The following is a 15,911-nucleotide window of genomic DNA, read 5'->3' as shown; positions in this document are numbered from 1 at the left end:
ATAGTTAATGCACACTTTCTCAGAGGAAGGTGTGTGTGTGTGTGTCCTTAGCGTGTGAGAGATTACGATCCAGGGACCATGAGAGAAAAATCAGAATAGGCACGGATATTTTCCCTCCCTTTCCGTCTCAAATAAACGGCAGCTGAACTGACTAAATCCCAGTTCTTCTGACGCATCCCAGTGTAAGTGATTGAATAGAAAACGGGGTATTCAGTGTTTGTGTGTGTGTGTGTATGTGTGTGTACTCTTTGTGGTTTTGCACAGTAAGGACAGGAAATGAAGGAACACAGTGTTCTGTTTGGTTGTGATTGGCTCAAAAACACAGTCCACACGATCGGCATCCACGCGTCACACTGTGAGAAAGACGAGGAGACACGAGCTACAGAAGGTTTGTCTGGTATCGATCGGTGGGGGTGACGGTGGTCGTGGCAGGGGGAGGGGGTGGTGGGGTGGGTGGTGGTGTTAAACAAACATTTTATTTCCAGTCTGATCGCTAGAAATCAAAATCAGGGATGACTAAAAACAAACAGAGCTTGGAAGGAGGAGGGTGTGGGATTGCAAAAAGCGAGCCGGCGAATAATAAATGACTCGAGGTGTGTAAATGAGTTTTGGTGAGTCGACAGGGAATAAGAGAGCGGAGAGACGTAAACAGCCGCGCATAGAGACGAACCACAAACAGACGCACGGGGAGAGAAAAGAGGAAGACTGTGTTGAACCGGTGACTCGGCACACGGAGCAGAACAAGAGTGAGGGCGACGTGGGACTTTTTTTTATCAAGAGGATAAGAGCAGTGCAGGTAGAGACTCGCAGCTAAACTTGACCTTAATTACATCAATGTTGAAAACTGAGCCCGAGAATCAGATCGTGGCAACTGACAGACTGATAAAGGCGAACTACACTGCTGTCCCTCTCCCCTCATCACTTACGAGGCCCCTGACCCATTTCTCTCCTATTTCTCCATCTGTCAGAGGGAACTGTATAATATAGGCAAAGGTCAAATACAAGCCAATTAACTCAATAGCTCACCTCTGCTAGCCTGCAGCTACCTGCCCATTAAACAGCAATCTGCACTGCTCTCTATCACTTAAATACTTATTAGTAGGACTCTTAGAAAGTGTGAAATGTCAAAATGGTTTCATGTCATTTTATATCAGATGTTTTGTTCCTTTGGCTAAACTAGTTCATAATGGCAGAGCAGTAGGGTAACACAGTAGGTGAAAAAGCAATCTTATTACATCTTGATGCATGTGACATAAGCACAGACTGATTTGGTAACTTTGTATTGTCTTAAAAAAACGAAGGTACAATTGAAGTGAAATCCTGTTTACTCATACTGTGTCTTGCAGTAAAACCGAGTACGATGAAAATGTCGAGAGCTAATTTGTGTTAATCTACCTTCTTCCACATTTCACAGTTTCCAAACTTACAGCAGCAGACACACTCTGCTCCCAGTTAGCTACTGAACATAGTAGACACTTCAGAAATAACATGTTCCTCTAGTGACCACAGTGTTTACACTGCCCCCCCCCCCTTGAAGAAACATGATATTAGCATTTAAACAATGCAATTTCTTTTCAATTGTGTCAGCAGCTCTATATAGATATATATTTTATAGTGGGATTACCACACTGACCAGCAACAATCTAGCTTCACATTGACACAACAGCATATCCATGTTTCTACTCTTCTTGCTAAACCAAAATTAAGTACTGTCACCTCCTACGGTAAGCATTCGTAGTTTGCTCTTCTGTTCTCAGGGTTTGTCCTGGCTCAGAGTGAGGCGGTGGGCAGTGGAGGACCGCCCGTGTGGATCAGTATGCCACACATGATTTACATGATTGACCGAAATCTCTTCATGGATTGGTTCATGTTTCTGGTGGTCTTCACAATGAATGAATGTGTCACATCAGCACATAACATTTCTAAATGCATCCTAAAGACATTTTGAGGACTGCAAATCATTTACTACCGTTACTTTTGGTAATGATTTAGATGGCTATTTTTATTATTGTCCACAAATCTCATGTGCAGAGTCAAACCAACAATGAATTGATCTACTTACAAGTATTGTGTGTATCCAAAGCCTGATATATCGTATTCCAGTGGTGGAATGTACTAAATACATTTACTCAAGTACTTTACTAGTCTGTTCAGTGCCTCCATCAGGACGTGGAGGGTAGTGGTGAGCCAAAATAGCTGAATCAATTCTGAGCGGTCCTATGTTGTAATTTATTGATACTTGGCACCAGTGTATCGGTAACGTATTTGCAAGTGGAAATATCGCAATATGTTGCCATATCGATTTTTTGTCCCCCCGCCCTAGTCAAAGCCTATCAGATTGCTCACAGCTGCCTCAGCTTAGCACTTCAATCTAGTCAGATCTCTCCCTCTACGCAGAGGAGATAAGTGTTTATTTCCTGTGTCTAAAAATACTGTGATGTGCAGTGAGTACGGAAATAAAGAATTGGCCTTCGCAACATGTTGAGCACGGCGGCTCTGATGCCGCCGCTCATGCCAATGAAACACACTCATTACTCACTGCATCAATTCAAAAATCTATGGCTGTCAAACTGAAATAACAGTGGCTACTACTTCCTGAAAAGTTGTAATTTCTCCTCTTACTGTTTCTTTAAGTCCAATCTGATCCAGCCGGGTGAGTGCCACCGTCTTTGACAATTAATTCTGGAGAAAGTCCTCTGAGAAATGGGCGTTGTCAAAAGCACAAATTAAATGCTGTAATGCACAAGCAGCAACAAACAAAACAAGCATATGATTTCTCTGCAGTCAACAGTGGATCCAACGATGACTGAACTCTCATTAACCTGAAACAACAGATTGCTTCAGGAAAAAAAACAAAAAAACTGCATCATGAATATCTTCTTGATTAATCTTGGCCAGAGTTGTTGGAAACAAAAATCCCCCCCAATAGCTTGAGAGAATTAATTAGTAGAAAATTAAGAGTGTGATCCGTTAACACACATGGTTAATTATGCAATTGCTAATATATTTGCCTAACTGCCCGACTTATTTTGAGTGCGGAGCATGTGTTGTTATCTGCAGTTGGACTCGACTGCTCTGCAGCTGGGCTGCTCGAACTGCTTGAAGGGTTTTAGTGTCTGCCAGCTACCGGAGCAAATTGGTCTGCAGGGCCTGGAATAAATCAGTGTGGCTACTGCCTTATTCCACTGCTTTTTATTTACAATGCAGGTCACTGAGGGAACCAGTTTAGCTATAGCTGACAACGGATTATAAATATTTGGTAATGCTTGTTCTTGTATTGTATTTTTAGCTTGGCCACATGCAGTATTCGTCATTCAGTGTGACATGGCAGGGGCCGCAGCATGATGCACAGTTATTACATGAAGTCATTCTCTTCTTGTAGTTATACTGCATGATCACATCAGGGCACTGTGACATTGAATGATACTGTCTACCGCAAAGGTGCTGATTCAAGTAAAGCCAGAAAACTGTGAAAACTGTGCTGAAAACAGACTGTTGGAATTGTTTCTTCCCTGATTCAAACATATATCACTATTGAATCTCTGAGCATCTGATTTCATGTTGCTGTATATGACTTTTCTGGAAAAATCTCTCAATTTCTAGCAATTCACAAGGCTGCAACAATGCACATTTTTTTGCATACATTTTGTTCTTATGGCTCAACTGCCACAGTATATTTACAGATATGAATGTAAGATTTTCCAGTATGGTTGAGCATACCCTATTTTTACTGACTGAACTGTGTAGTTGAAGTAATTTCATTCTATTACACTAGTTACTAGGTGTTGAGTCAGAAGTGTGGTTAAACAATGACCAAGAAGGTTAGTAATGGTAACAGATATTCCTCTTGCTGCGTGAAGGTTGGTTTCTGTGACTGAAACATAATGAGTCAGGGTTTCCATCCATACAAAGAGCATGGTTAGAAGCATCAAATAAAATGAGCTGCAATAAATTGCTGTTCTTTTTTTCTGAACATAGCGATTAGCTGAGACTTATTTGCTAGAGAGAGAGAGTGTGATATGAAACATGTTATACAGACAGGATGGCAATATGGCACCTGCTGTACAATGTGGCCTATCCATACTGTGATCAGGCCTCTGGTGCAAGCTTACTGCAGCATGGTTACAGGTCAACGCCCCCCCAACTGCAGACTACAGGCCATGTCAGCTTAATGGAATTGGCTATTCTCCAAGCCACATATACATTATGTCGACTCTGAGCTAGCTACAGACAGTAGGTGGGAACTGGGATACACACAGTAACACATAGAGGGATATAGTACTAAACGGGGCAAAATAGAAAAGAGTTGCAGCCAACACAGAGGGAACAGAGCAGGAAATCAACAAATACCACATGAGGCTCTATGTTGTTCTACGTCTAGTTGTAAAAGTTGGACCAAAAATTCAGAGCTCTAACGGATTTATTTCCAATAGCATCCATCAAAAACTGACTAGACAGAGAAGTTCAGTTGTGAACGCTTGTATGTATCACTCACTCTTTGCAGGCGCTGGAGACGTGGGCCGGTACAGTGTATTTACAGTCCATGATCATGGTGAGGGTCTCGCTGTCATTAGCCTCCTGGAAGGGGGGCTGGCCACATACCAACATGAAGAGGATCACGCCTAGACTCCAGATATCTGAGGCAGAGGAAAACACAGAGAGAGAAACGCAATCTAAATCCATGTGCATCATCAAGTAGAAGGGTACATTTTTATTTAAGACATATATGATTAAACCACATGCAAATATTACAAACATTTTCTGACATGGGATTAAAGTTCTGCTTAAAAAGAGGACATATTATGCACACTTGGTTTGTATTTATATTCTGAGGCTCTATTGCCCAGCGGAGAAATGTGTGGGGGAATACAGTATTTCCAATTTTTCACATTGCTTAAACTTCTAAATCATCTGATCTGGTCGAAGATACATATTTACAGTCTGTTTTGTCACATGGGATTCCATCAATTAAAAAAAAATGTTGGTGACTATGCGCCTTTATTCTTTAATCACATTATCTGTGCACATGTAAATCTGAATGGCAATGACAGACAGTACAGAGAAGTTAAAGCCCGCTGATAGCTGACCCAGCTGTGCAGCCGTCATCGCTAATTGACTTTGCTTCAGATGACGTTTGAGTGGGAAGGACGTCATGTATCTTTTCAGAAAATGTTTTTCCCTCTACCGCTTTCGTTTAATGTCTTCCTTACGTCTTAAGAAAGACTGACTACGATGGAAAAAATTGCCATGGGATGGAAACAAGGAGACAATTATAGGAAGCGTGATGTACTCAGAGAGTGTTGTAAACAGCAGTGATGGAGGACAGTGTGAGAGGAACGTCCTCCTGTAAATGTCACTTCTTTCCTGCTCCCGTGGCGTTTTAACCAATTCTGTGCGCTCACACCTGTTTCTTCACAGGTGGAATATACACACCGATAGTGCGCGAAGAAGCAGTCGACTGTTTGTGTGCAGTTCGATGAAACCCAAAACAAGCTCACTGTTATCATGCAAAAGGGTGTGTGTCAACGGTATAATGAATGTCAACTCAATTTATCTGTGTGTTTGTGTGTGCTTGTTCAAGTGTGTATATCTGCACTTGCCTGAAAAGGCAAACTGTCAGCATGTAGAAGCACTGGGTCATACTTTATGCACCAAAAACACATGAATGCACACACACACATACACCTTGCTCCAGCAGTGTGAACAGTGGTAATAGAACTAACAGCAGGAGGGTGAGAATCAGCCTCCAGCATGGTGCTAGGAAAGTAAACATCATGTCACTAAGTTTAGTATGTGGTGTCCTTCAATCTCTCTCTCCCTTATGGCCAAAATACACTGGGCACGGACGTGGTGCGACATGTCTGCCACAACATGAGAGCAGCAGAGCATGTCCGTTATAATCAACTGAAGCTGATACACTGACCACAGAAGCCGCGCGCACCTACGCAGGCATCGCACTGCTTGTCTCTTTTTTTTTACGCAGCTGGTTTTTTGTTTTCTCTACGCGGCCTTCCAACAGGTAAAAACTACATAGAACTGTGTAAAAACCAAGTACAATCTGTTTAAGAATGATTGAAATAAATACCTCATTGTACCAGAGGCAATGCACTGCAACCTTGTGGGTTTTTTTCATTGTTCATTAAAGTAAGTCAATCAAATCAATGTGTATCCATGATCCTGTAGTTCAGTACCAGTTAATATAGCCTGCGCTTTCAAACTCTGCAAAACCAACTGCATTATCACTTGGAAAAACTCAATGGCTGGCACGCAACCACACACTACAAATACGGAGTGTGTAGCAGGTAAAAAAAACCCCACTCTGTCCTGCCTATGTGACGCGTTGTGTCCATGCCCGGCGAATTTTGGCCATTAAGCAACATTCAGACCAAATCTGGCAACCCGGCACTACGGCGCTGTGGTCTGCAGCGATGGATGCAGTTGAATACGGTGTTCACATTGCAAAGTAATCCAGCAGGAATGTGCGCTTGCATGTATGCGAAGGGTGACGCAGCGTGACGTCGGGTTGCGTTCTGGCAAATGTTGAGTTTGGTTCAACATTTCGCTGGACGGCCACTGCAGTTCTTTGCTGAGCCCTATGAGGTTGAACAAGTTAATTCACCTAAACAAACTGTACAGATATATATCCTGACATAGTCCCATTATCACACACAGCCATTGTATCACTTCATTTGAACATTTTGCATCTACATCCCCTGCTTAGCCTGAGTGAGCCAACTCACTCAGGCTGGGAAAATAAAGACATCACAGCAGCTCTCATTGAGTATTGGCAGCTCTGATGTAATTACCATGATGAGGATTTTTAAGTAACTTTCTAATTAAGCTCAAAAGCTCAGATGCCCTCGATACTTAATGGGTTGGCAGAATGGAGCCCTGAAAATGCCAGATATTAAAAAATCCAACTTTTTTTTGCAGATAGAGACTCTTCACAAATGCTGTTAGCCCAAGGCTGAGTCTTGAGTTAGTTATCCCTTAACAGAGATGCATTCTAAAGTGTGGTAGCCCTATCTTTAAACTTGACCTTACTGGGTAAGTATGAGCATCGCAGGACCTTGCCTTGGGCAAAGCAGTGCTGTGTATAATTAAACTGACTGAGTGGTCATAATGAAAAGGAACAAAATGAGCTCAAGTTGAGGTCATAGTGCTTTTACAGATCTGAAGTAAAAGCTCAGTTAATTGAATGTAATTAACCTATTTGTTTAGCCTATTGTTAACCTACTGCTTCTTTAACTATTTTGATAATTGGATAATAAAGTGTACATGATTGTAAACTGAATATCTTTGAGATTTGGACTGTTGGACATCACCTTAGATTCTAGGAAAGTATTACAGGTATTTTTCACTGTTATCTAATAGACAAAAACGATTCGAGAAGAAAATTTGAGACAAAAATCATTGGATTAATCAATAGCAATAATTGTTAGTTGCAGCCCTAATAGCGTTCATCAATTCCAATCTCAAGACACACCTGTGCTCCACCAACAGGGCTGGCTGACACTACTGCTCTAGTTCATGTCTATAGAGCCCAACTTGGCTCTGCTCTAGCTGAGTGGCTTTCTCATACTATCTGTCACTGCTACCAGAGTCACGGTCTATTATACATCAAGCATGGCACAGTATATGAAACTGGTATATATACCAATTCCATTTCATGTTCAGTCAGCACAGCAGTGGTGAAATAAAAAGGCAATATAAACATTGGGCACAGCACGCATACAAAAGCTGCTGTAGCTGACAGTGGTCCACACTTTTAGTCCCCCACAAGCAAAACACACACTACGTAGCAGTTCAGAGGATAATTCCTGTTTTCTGTCTGACATCCAGATGGCATTTGTTCTGAGAGCAGGCTAGAAGCAAAGCAAAAGTGAAAAGGCATTAGTAACACTGAGCCACTGCTAAGGCTTAACAAACTGGATGTTACAAGGACAACAGAAGCAGTAAATGATTGTGTCTAAAATGAAAAATGCATCAAAACGGTCACTTTGTTCCTAACCCCATTTACAGAACACCTGCTATGGTCTCATTTGGCTCAAGTTTGTGTAATGGCTATTAGTGAACAGACCAAGCCTTTCATTTTGGGCATGTTAATGGACCAAAAAGCCGCCTCAAAAGAGTACGAGATGATAAAACTAAAACATACATGACACATATATCTACTTTACAAGCATCCAGGCAGAGATGCTGATGCTGCACTCTGGACTAAAACGGTCCAAAGATAACCTGACACGCCAGATGGTTTGTTACATAGAACCATTTGCAAAGTCGTCTTTGGAAAAGGGCAGGCACTTTCAAAAAAAAATACTTGGCAGGTGATTGGATGAACCATCTGTCTGTCATCGTCTATCACAGTCTTACCTTGAGAGGCAGATGGATTCACAAGATCATGCGAGAATCCTCATAGGACGCCGATTGGTCCGAACCACTATTGGTCGCAAACCACTGGTGGTTTGGACAAAAGCACATAACTTGAAGCCTGACAAGATAGATCTCGTGATGCTGTGATCCAGCTGCCTTGCAAAGTAAGTCCAAAGAACAGCTGGCGTCCATTTTTCTAGTTGCTCAATACGATCAGACACCATCACATCTGAAATATTTTAGAAACCAAAAACAGCTCTCCTCCAGCCTGTACTGATGTCTCCCCTCCTGCTGAAATACGAACAGGCGTGGATGTAGGGAAAGGTTAGCTCAGCATGACATCGGTGTAGCTGCTCACTGCTCAGTGTACCAATTAGGCCTCTGCAATGTGTTGACAAACACAAGATCAGGCTATGGCTCTGCTCTCACACTGAGGGAGGTTGTAGCTGACCGTGTGTGTGAATGTGTGTGCGTTTCTGCTAGGGCACATGCAGAAATTTCACTGGAAATCTCATAAATCATGGACTTGGACTAGATATGCTGGCCTGACTTGCTCTCAATGAACTTTCCACCCCCTTGAGGTTTGAATGTTGGCTCCATCTTTTGAATCGGGTCACAGTGGGAGCTTTGCTTAGCCCTGCATTCTGTACTCCCTCCTAGAGGCTGGCACCTACTTATGTAATAAATGAAAAGTGAATTTTTTGCCATGTCACTGTACTCATATTATTCCCTGTATGTGAGACAGCAACTGGTCACAACTCTTTGATGCTTTGATGCAGGGGGTTGTGTGATGCTTTGATTAGCCTACAGGACAGAGTGCAGCACATAACATGGCTACAGGTGCTCATTAATACAATTAAAGGTTATGGGAGCTTCACTGATTTCACTCTTGAAATGTCTCAGAATGTAACGGTTAAAAAGGATCAAAATTGATGCAGCAGAACCAGAGATATTGTCTTTTTTATTCATTGCACTGCATTCTTTTTCCTTGTCCGTACCTGGCACCTACAGCCTACTACATTACCCACAATGCAACTTAACTGCCAACAGTTCAGGAGATTCTGTTGTGTTATCTTAGAAGCATTTTCAAACTTGTAGGGCACTATTTTAACCATGCAAGTACAACGACAAGCACAAGGTGGTAGGTCTAAGTGCGCACGGACTGTATGCATCTCTATGTACACCTGCTACTTTGGTATTTTGTGGATTTCTCAATATATCAGTCCTACTGCCTTCATATGCTGCAGAGATTTAATGAACCGAAGGAGAAGCTTTTCATACAGTATAAAGCAGCTGTGGACAGCAGATACTGTAAGAATCACCCACATTCATTTACAGATCAATGCAGGCTGATTTACTGACTTTCCTGCTTCTGAGCTGATTTTGGTTGGATTGTTTAATTGATATAGATTATTTATATTTTATAGGGCTGGGTACTGAACTTCAATACTTTTGTGGCACCGACCAAATTGCTTCAATACTATCGAGTATCGAGAAAAGCCATGTCATTCGGTACCAAATTGCAATAACTATGGAGTAAATCTCATCAGTGTCAGTGAGCCAATAAGCATGCAGCATGCTTGTACCAAGATCTAATAATGCTGGTGATTGGCTGTCTCACGTTACACACCGTAGAGGCATACACGAAAAACACTACGTTACGCCCAGAGATGTGTGTGTTGTTGGCTTTGAGACATACTTGTGTCCATCGTAGATCAATGTATATGACCCCCATAATCTATTAAATACAGAATAAAGGTGAAATGATCCAGGTTTAGCAGATGGAACAGCACCTTTAAGAGACAGCTGGTGACCATGATGATGACTCATCTGATGAAGACAGTACAGCTGCAGTAGCAACACTGGTAAAAAATATATACAGACATCCTGTTTTTTTCCCCGCTTCATTGTCAGAAGAAAATTAACTTGTTTGTATCTTCCCTGACAGTATCTTATTTTTTCTTTTTTGTTCGCAGAAGTGGCCAAAGCTCCCTGCCGTTGAGGAGCTGTTTGCTGAGGAGGACATGGCAACTGAAGTAAGAACAGAGGACATTGTCAACACTTCAGAGAGGTTTCTGGAAGAGGTACAGCTCTACAGAGGTCTACCATCTACCCTAACTTCAGTGAGTCCAGCGACTGGTGGTGGGAGATGAGGGACACTCAGCCAATACTTTCAGACTTGACAACAAGGTATCTCTGTGCAAGCATCGACCACGCGCTCAGAGCTTACATTTTCTACTGCTTAGGACACCATCAGCCAGGAGTGGGCTTGTCTGTTACCTGAGAACGCAGACATGAGCTGTTTTCACTTATGAACTCTGGACAATGTCCAGAGAATCACGTCCTGACATTGTCCAGAGTTGCCCTTTCACACCTGTAGCACACAGCAGGAGACTGTCCGCATTCTCACCTATTGGAAATACTCTGTTTGGTTTAGACAAAGAGTGGTGCCATCTTCATGATAAAGGTGTCATCAACACACCCAATCACTCACTATGAATTATCCAGAAAATTACCTGCTGTAATCACACATGGGCTCAATCAGACATTACACGGACTTTGTACTAGAGAGCTGGCAGGGTAAAGTCCGTTTAATGTCCGGTCCGAGTGATTAAGACATTTGCGTTCACACATACAGCTCCTCCGGATAATGTCCAGAAAACTTCAGGGTTGTAGTGTATGTGTGAAAGGGGCTTTCTGAAGACGAACTGTTGAGTGAAGCCTCTGTAAGATGAAAAGGTCTTCAGTATGCAGCAGTGAGCATTAGACACTGACTTGCAACTTTCTGTTTTGCGCTGAAAACTACTTGCACTAATTCATTGTATCTTTTGCATTTTGTTCCTTTGTACTCTGATATTTTTTGTTGGGGCAGCAGTGGAACAGGAAGTAGAGCAGTCCTCTGGTAATCTGAATGTTACCAGTTCAATTCTGGCTTTTACACATTTTTATTCATTGATATTGTGTTAACAGACAACTTCAAATTGTGGTAAATAAGTTTATTTTTTATATTGTAAATCTGCTTTGAGTGGAAAAATGCCAAGGTGTTAAGACTAAACTAACTAAAGATTTGAAACAGACAACTTAAGTTAAACCACACTGGTAAATAGGTTTATATTTTTTATTAAATTGGAGGATGCGAAAAAGCATATGATATAAGAGCTTATAGTAGGGTTACCTTAACTGGCATTGCATTTTCTTAAATGTTATCCTCAACAATATTTAACAGTCTGCAGCAGCATCACTATCTAAGTCCAAAGCAGCCAAGGGAAAAGCTGAGGTACTATTTTCAAGCAATGTTCTTCCAAAGATAAATTGAAACCAATGCAGACAGCAGCCACAGGAAAAAAATATCTATGTCCAGAAAAATAATTGTTTTCCAGAGAAGTTAATCAAGCTTTAGTCTGACACACCCATATCTCATCTGTCTTCCAGATGTGACGCTTTATTCTCCCAGCATGTGAAACTACAGCTGGCAATATGGGAAAACTAATCTATCTTGTGTATTTCAGACAAATTCTATGCACTCTGTGGATATTCAGGGCTGCCAGTATTGAAATGCAATCACTTAATCAAACTGAAGTTTCATTTGCCAGACTGCTGTACCTTTATTTTCAAGGGGACTCTCTTGTCCAAATGCCTTTATACTACTGTAGGCAGACATGGCAACCTTGGCCTGAAACCCCATCAGTGGAATGGTGCATTTCAGCCAAAGTGAGACTAATCTAAGGGACAGGTTTATGTGTTAAAAAAAATTAACTGTCGTTTAGAGCCAGAGAAGTTACCCAGAACACTGTTTTACCAATAAATGTCTAAAAGCCAAACATTTGCTTTAGGTGCTTGTTTAATTCAGTTAACTGTGACAGATGCAGAGCTTATAACATGTTATTGGTTGTTTCTAGGTAATATATTTTCACTACCGCAAAACATTTGTTACTCCAATTGGATTACTCAGCCCATATATTTTATGAAGAGGCAAAATATCGTGATAAACTGTTAAAATTGAGTTTTTAAAAGGGCAAAAGCTATTCTAAGAAAGAGCACATTTCTCATCTCCCACTCTCAGCTGCCTACTTTATATCTTCTTTATGTTACTGGGCACACCATGCCTGGCAGTCTGGCTGAGCCAAACTCCAGCAAGAGCAACAAAAGGAAATCAATACCCAAAAAGGATCTAGGCCATAGAAGAACAATTTGGTGTGCTCCTGTATGCTTTGGACTTTATTACAGTCCTTCTCTGTTGGTGGTCTTGCTGTCTCCTCACAGCGTTCAGGCCTCCGACTGTCAGAATCACTGATAAGCACCAAAGCAGCAAATAAATGTTGGCTTTCGCGTTACACACTAAGTGTGTGTACAACACAGAAAGGTGGCTATTCCACACCACATCACAATAGCACTTCTTCAAAAAAAAAAATACTTGATTCATTTCAATGAGATCACTGCATAGTAGCAGTGGGGGGGTAGTGTCACGGGAAAAAGCGCAGGGTAGTGCTTCAAAAAAGTTGGTTGTGGCTGAGCCTGTTCTATGGAGCGAGGTAACTCAATCATATGCATGCAAGGACACATTACAGGTAGAACACCCTGTACTGCTAATTTGTTGCTTCCCTCATCAGAGTTTAGATAGAAGGAAATTGTTGCTGTAGTAATTTAGGGCTGCGTCAAAGAAAAGCAGCAAATAGTCATATTTGAGAAGCTGGAACTAGAGAATCATTTTTCAAGCAAAAATGTTTATGTATCAAAATAGCTGCTGTTTAGTTTTCTGTCGGCTGACTGATTGAATAGTTTTAGCAGTACAACAATGAACTTGGCTAGACATAATAACAAACAGAGGGATGAAGCGAAAAGTAAAGAAAAACATTTTATTTCTCTGTATGGTTCTTTCTATACTGTTGTCTAGACAATTATAATAACAATCTAAGCCCAAACAATCTATGGACCAAAAGGATTACACTGCAGCCCGTTCCACTGCCGCTGACTGAGGCGTTCTCATTTAATACTGGACCAGTTTCAAAAATGACTAGGATAACGTTTCAGGCACCACTAGTGATTTTCACTGTTCACACACGCAGCTACATTTAATATCTTGCGCCTTTTCACACGTGCCATGGCAATGCTGGAATAGACGGGGCGAGGGACAGTCCAGCAGATGACGATAATGCAACATTTATGGTCGACAACCACCATACAACTCAACAGAAGAAGAAGAAGAAGATGATGGGGCAAGGTTGGATGTACGTTGCCGTGGCAGAAGATGTCTCTTATTACCGTATTTTCAGGAACATGGTGGGCGAGAAGATGTTTTTATCTGGTGCCAATGTTCTCTTAATGTATTTCTGAATCTGTCTAGTTTCCAGCCATTCTTAAGAAAGGGGCTTGTTTGCAAACAAAAGAATGTCCCTGCTATGTTACTGCTTTCATTCACATCGCAGCCGTCCTGGCATTTTGTCTGAAATGTTACTAGGTCATGAGGTGGGAAATTGGCTGTACAGATTTCCCTGTATAGTGATCCCTGCTCCCATTCACACATGACCCCATGCAGGAAATGTTCCTGAACATTTCAGGGATAGACTGCATGTGTGAAGAGGCTTTAGACACAAAATAATGGGAAAATAGAGTCTGGGTTGAAAAATCTCAAAGTTTCCCTTCAATTATTTCATTGTTTAAACTTGCGTGCGATAAAGCGAGTGATATAATGTATTTATTTTCTAGTTCTTTATTGTGCACAGGCACACCCACCATTCAAAATATGTATTCCCACACAGACGTAAGCAGCGCTGGCAAAAATAGAAAACAAGTGTAAACAGGAAAAAGCAGTAGAGAATGCCACACAGCAGCAGCAGATAACACTGCTGCGTGTTGGTTCAAACAGATGCACGACTAAACAGCAACTTTTAGTGCAGATATACGATAACGCTAAGCAGATCCAGCTGGAGTCCATGGGCTTCAGTTTGCCCATTTCTGAGCTCAACAATCAACCTTCATATGAATTTTGCCACTGTGAGATTACAAGGAATGCAAGGCGGCACACACACACACATACACACCATATTCAGGTTAATGGACAGCAATTCAAGAGGCTGTCAACAACATGTACAGAGCTGTCAACCACAAGAACACAAACACTTGTCGGGCCTTCGGACTCTTAAACTCACACACACATGTTCTCATTACGTTAACATGAAAAGGTACTGTCACTGGCAGACAGCTGTAGATCTGCTTAAGACCTCTCTCTGTCACACGCAGACCTGCTGCAGCTCCACCTCAACGCTGCATGCAGGAAACTGTTGACCTGTGCCTTCTGAAAGACTGGAATCTAATTTTTTCTGCAACTGAGCTCACTGAGGTCACAGAAAATTTGGTTTCATTTTCATTTATGTGTTAACAATATAGTTCATGTAACCTACTACATGACAGTTTTTCTAAAAATGGGGAGAGTGCAAGAGACAGAAAGAAAAAGATGAGTGGGTGAGAGAGAGAAGCTAAACTGAGTTATAACTTTTTTGGACCAATTTCATCTGGTTACTTCAAAAAGCAGAAAAGGAACCAAATACATCTATATATATTCCTCAAGTATAAAAGTAGCAGGCTTGAACAGATAACAGGGCCGACTGCTGTGACTTCAGGTAGTGCTGGGCTGATCCTCCCTTATCTGGAGAAAGGGCTTGTTTGCAGCAGTCTGGTATGAATACGTCAAATGCTGGTAGAACGCGTGTTCATTTTCCCTTGTCAAATACACGGTCTGTGTGTAAAAGTGACATATTTTCTTTCTTTGTCTGATTGATAGAGGGTCTGAATCTCCTCTCGGTCTGCGGTTACAAAGCCTTTGTTAGTGACTGTGCTCTGCCTGGAGAGCCATTACTGCACTTTGCTTTCCTCTGCTGGCTTGTCTGAAGCTTCATCAAGCATGTTTCTGCTTTCAAAAGGGGTTTAGGGAGCACTCAATGTGTACTTGGAAAATATTAGGGTTGTCTGACACTTTTGAGCCTTTGTAGTCTGATGTTTCATCAGACTTGAGGCCATTAAAAGTAGTGCAGGGGCATTAAAAACTTGAAGTTAGAGTATAGTAAATTTTAATTGTCCCCGAGGGGAAATTTGTCTTGTTGGGTAAAGTGCTGCGGTCCGTTGCTTCACATAAAAAACGTCACGAAACATAAGAAGCGTTTGACATAATGCTTAGACAGTTGCTTCACATGGAAACATCTTAAAAACATGAGATACATTTGACGCTGACAAAACAACAAAGTTGCGCTTGTGTTGACAAAGATATCAACAGAATGCAGTCAGATTCTATTTAGAGAAATCAATGTTTCTTTTCTTTTGTTTAATGTAAAATCTGTGTTTCAAGTGTCCAGGATCTCTATCTGTACTGAAAAGTTTCCAAATTTGCCCATCCTCAATTTGTAAAGGCAGCACCTACTAGACTAGTAACACTAGTAAACTACAACAACCTGGGAGCATTATGTGTGTGTTCAGGAAAAAAAACAGATAAATTCTGGCAACAGCAGGAGGGTTCTTGGAAAAGATAAAAGATGAGATGCTGT

The 15,911-nt window shown here is 41.5% G+C and overlaps 1 protein-coding gene across 1 annotated transcript in view; it reads right to left on the bottom strand.

Annotated features, from left to right (window-relative positions):
• snrka (SNF related kinase a) overlaps positions 1-15,911 on the bottom strand; it is a 55,708-nt gene that overhangs the window by 19,371 nt on the left and 20,426 nt on the right. The window contains exon 3 of the mRNA XM_042423760.1: positions 4,496-4,637. Coding sequence (XP_042279694.1) covers positions 4,496-4,637 — 142 coding nt within the window. The remainder of the gene's footprint in view (positions 1-4,495; positions 4,638-15,911) is intronic.

The sequence above is a fragment of the Thunnus maccoyii genome, chromosome 10, assembly GCF_910596095.1.
Source record: "Thunnus maccoyii chromosome 10, fThuMac1.1, whole genome shotgun sequence".
NCBI lineage: Eukaryota > Metazoa > Chordata > Actinopteri > Scombriformes > Scombridae > Thunnus > Thunnus maccoyii.
The sequence above is the reverse complement of the archived record's forward strand: the minus strand, read 5'-3'. Positions and strand labels throughout refer to the sequence as shown.